The sequence below is a fragment of the Phaseolus vulgaris genome, chromosome 6, assembly GCF_051622355.1.
Source record: "Phaseolus vulgaris cultivar YP4 chromosome 6, ASM5162235v1, whole genome shotgun sequence".
Lineage (NCBI taxonomy): Eukaryota > Viridiplantae > Streptophyta > Magnoliopsida > Fabales > Fabaceae > Phaseolus > Phaseolus vulgaris.
In genome coordinates, this window is record NC_143503.1 from 5,488,048 (window position 1) to 5,492,353 (window position 4,306).

The following is a 4,306-nucleotide window of genomic DNA, read 5'->3' on the forward strand; positions in this document are numbered from 1 at the left end:
GAACATGAAGAAGATCAGTTAAAAATAGAGATTTATTGGAAGTAGAAGAAAGAAAATTCCCATAACCTATGTGAGATATTAACAAACCTTTGTCATTACCCATTTTTACAAGATTAGTGCCATCACAGGGTTGCTTTTCAGAATAAACGAATGAATTGTTGGTTATGTGGTGTGTAGCACCACTGTTGGGATACAATGGAGGGTCATCAACAGATGAAGGAGCACCCAAAATAGAGGAAGTGTTGGATGTGTTGTCATGAAGGCACAATTGAGAGAAGTTGGCATGAGGAGTTTGAGAAGCAGTTTGATCATACATGTGCCAGCAATGTTTGGCAGAATGACCATGCTTTTTGCATATTTGACAAGGAGGACGAGTAGTGGTCCAAGTATTCTAAGGTTGGGTTTGAATGGTATTCAATTAAAAAGATGGAGAAGACCGCGAACCTGTGGAGTAAGAAGGACGAGAATGACCACGACCACCACGAGAGGAAGGAAATCGGTGATTCAATCTTTCGTTTCTTGCATGCGATGGATGCCAAGTAGCAACAACAACAACAAGGGAATAAGTAACCAGATCCATAGGGTGATGCTTTGCTAGTCTTTCTTCTTGAGCTAGCAACAATGTCTTTATTTCATTTATGGTATAGGGTTCCGATCTTGACATAATGGTATAGGGTTCCTCTAAAAAACCATTGAGAATGGCTTCAACCTGGTCGTCGATGGACACAGATGCACCAATTGTTGCAAAAGAATCAACGATCTTCATTATCTCTAGAAGATAGTTGTTGACAAAGTGATCTTGTTTGGGAGTCTTAAGACGTAAACATAATTTCTTGATCTAAGTACAAGTGTTAGAGGCAAAATGTGTACGAAGGGTTTGCCAGATTTGAGACGACGATTGGAGGCCAACCATTTTGGTCAAGAAAGGATTGGTCATGGATGCCAACATCCAAGCAACTATCAAATTATCTCGTTGTTGGTAAAGAAGAAAATTTGGGTTGGTTTGAGGAGAGCTACCATCGGTTGTTGGGAGGAAATTGTATAGAACCTGAGAATCATTCAAAAATGTTAACAACATAAGACCATCAATAGTGGCAAGAACTTGTTGTTTCCATAGTAGAAAATTTTCCTCCGCAAGCTTTAAGAAGATGGGAGTGGAGAACTGATGCAGGAAAGTGGTGGTTGTTTGTGACAGAAGAGACACTCGTAATGGACGTGTTAGATGACTTGAGTGTCAACGAAAAAGGAAAGTTCGTAATACTATATCATGAATCACATGTAGCCATTATAAAGGAACACATAAAATATTATTTATGATTCAGCACCACACTGTCTATAGAAAAGCAAGGATATATGAATATATCCATGTAAGAAGAGGTAATATAGTTACATAACTGCTTGCCTAACACCTTGAGAAAGAAGAAGACTTACAATATAAGCATGGAATACACTCTCATGAGAATGAAAAAATGAAGCAAGCATTTCAAATCTTGCAAACTTAAAGATTTTTTTTCTATATTTTAAAAAAAAATCAAACTTTTACTCCTTTTCCGTTTATTTTGGACTACTTAAGGTTACAAATATAATATTTTTAGATTTCATTCTAGGCTCATTTTACTATATTTTAGGTTAAGGATTTGGGAATAACTATCTCCGTCATCACTTGTAACTTTGAATTTTTTAATATACAAATCCTTAATGTGAGATAGTTGTGAAAATGATAATTTATTAAGTCTTATCTTAATGAAATGCATCTTCAACTTAAATAACACATCTAATCTTATTTCGCCTCCTAAGTCCCTCCCCATCTTTTCTTATTTCCTTTCTGCTTTTTTAATTCCTGTTCTATCGTTTAATGTCTTTCTGTTTCCCTCAATCTCTTCTATTCTATTATGTCATCTTCATTTGATATGTTCATGACCTATTTTGAATAAAATCTTTGTTTGAAATTCGAATTTCTTTTGACTAATATGTGTTGAATGATAATAATTAGGGTTTAGGAATATATTGATTGAAGAATCAATGTGAAAAGTTTTTATTGAAGATATTGATAATGTATTTTGATGAATTTTTAATAAAAAGTTTCTAATATTGTCTTCTAGTAAAGGTAAAAGAAGGAGAGGCACGTATGAGTTGGATTCATGTTCGATGTCGTCTTTTGAAATACAAAACAACACAAGAAGCATTAAAAAAATGAAAACCCTTCAAAATTGTATTATGGATGATTACTTAACATTACACATGCTAAATCTATACTTCCCTTATTCTTTTTTATATATTGTATATTCTATATCATTACCAATGATTTGGTTATGAACAAAATCAGAAATTGAATCTCTAATTCTTTATGATTGGCGATCGATTCCTAATCATAACAATAGCATTATAATAATGAAACAATAACAATAAATATTAAAAATGAGTAATCCTCGAGTTTAGCTTTTAAAAATGTGAAATCTAATACAAATTGTATATGAATCTATTAATTTGAAGGAACCATTGGATCCACTATTACAATGCTAAAGAGTAATAAATTAAAATAAAAAAGTTATACATATGAATGGTTGCATGGCATAGGGAAATAGAAAAAGAAGCTAAAAACAGTATATTTAAGATCATCTTACTAGGCTAGAGAGCAGTGCACAGAGGAAGAATCCAAAAACTATGAGTGAAAATTTTGAAGTTGGGTGAGGTGAGGAAGAAGCACTAGAAGGAGACATGGGAATGTCGCCAAAAGCAGTTGGGTAAGAAGGTGCGGATTGAGGCAGTGAAGTTGGAGAAAGTGTGTCGGTGTTTCCTCCAACTCCCACAGTTATGTGAAGCTTTTGATGCTTTTGGCAATGACCAGACTCTGCACTGGTGAAGTAAAACTCCCCTTCTGATGTGATGTTGAACAACGAGTTCCCATTGTTCATGTACAAGATTGGATCTTTAAGGTTGCAGCTCTTGTAGGATTCCTCTGTTACTTGAATCAATGAATCTTGGCTTGGTGGGTACAGAAACACTGCACATATTCGATGTGTTAGTGTTGAAAATTGGCAAACCTTTTGCAAAGATGAAGGAAGAACTTACGGAGCGAATCACCGATCTTGAGGTTGTGATATTTGGACCATTTGTCATAGACTTGTGAATTTGATGAAATGGGGATCCCCCAGGAATCTAGATCTCCAACTTTGTATTGGTAACATTGCACCTTGGGTTGGATTTGAACCCAAGTAGCAAAAAGAGACACCAGAAAGAGGTTAATTTTAAAACTTCTAAGGAAGGGCATTTTCATTCTGATGAGAAACTGGAATTTTCTTAGATTTAAGAACCGAGTAAGCAGAGGGGGAGAGAGACATGTACTTGAGCTGTGTGCCCACTGCAAGCTTTTGAAGATGACATCAAAATGACCCCTTAGTGTCAATTTACCTTGAAGCCCTCTTCCTCCTAACCCTGAGATTCAGTATGCTAATTCAGTTGCCAATTATTTCTTCTTCTCAAGAGTAAAAACCACTCAAGTATATGGGCAAATAACCAAGCAGTGTATGAAAGAGGTGCAAGATGACATGAGTAACAGTAAATGTTTGTTGATTTTAGAGGGTGAGAGTGGAAAAGGGACAAATTATTCCAAGGGTTATAATTGGCAAGTGGCAGCTGGCAGTGTGACTGTGTTTGAAAGGTTTTGGAGTTTCATAATTGTATTGTGTAGTGCGTGTAAGAGACAGTGTTACATGATCATGTGGTGCATAGATATGGAGCAAGCTGTGAAATGCATAAAAAACAAACAATTCTGGTCCTGTTAATTTTTATGAAATATTACTTAAAATGTAATCATTAATATTTTTGCTTTAAGATGATACAATTTTTTTATTAAACTAAATATAAAAAGTAATGTTAAATTTATTAAATAGCTTAATTAAAAGTGATTATGTAAAAAAATATCTCTATTAGGATGCATCAATATGTTTGAACTAAGGATGATAATACATTTCTTTATAAAAAAAAATGTAGAACAAGTAGAAATTTTTGTTCAGTTATATTTGTCTCATAATCCATAATCCACACAAGTTAATAATGATATTGCCAACCTGTTTAATTAATTAATTTATATTTTAATGCAAAATTAGAATATAACAGGAACATTTAAATTGCGACATGCACAGGCTAAATACTAGTTTCAGGAAATAATAAATGTTTAATATTAAATACTAGTTTAACGAAATAATAAATGTTTAAATTAATATTAATCATGCCTTATTTTCTTTATACTTGATCAGTCCTTACGTTTTAAGCTCTATACTTAATCAAAGTAGAGCCTTGAGAA

At 33.7% G+C, this 4,306-nt stretch overlaps 1 protein-coding gene across 1 annotated transcript; it reads right to left on the reverse strand.

Annotated features, from left to right (window-relative positions):
* Window positions 1–2,458: 2,458 nt before the first annotated feature.
* On the reverse strand, window positions 2,459–3,433 carry LOC137830898 (early nodulin-like protein 8). Its single transcript, XM_068638296.2, has 2 exons — window positions 3,073–3,433; window positions 2,459–3,004 (listed from the first exon to the last, which is right to left on the reverse strand). Exons 1-2 carry the CDS (start codon window positions 3,275–3,277, stop codon window positions 2,616–2,618), a joined length of 594 nt encoding a protein of 197 aa, XP_068494397.1. The 5' UTR covers window positions 3,278–3,433; the 3' UTR covers window positions 2,459–2,615.
* Between the last annotated feature and the right edge of the window lie 873 nt (window positions 3,434–4,306).

What these genes read in the sequence shown, in the direction of transcription:
- LOC137830898 (XM_068638296.2), bottom strand. Translation starts at nt 3,277, where the DNA reads ATGAAAATGCCCTTCCTTAGAAGTTTTAAAATTAACCTCTTTCTGGTG. An exon ending in CAAGATCGGTGATTCGCTCC is followed by an intron (nt 3,005 to 3,072) that starts GTAAGTTCTTCC and finishes GAATATGTGCAG; the next exon opens with TGTTTCTGTACCCACCAAGC.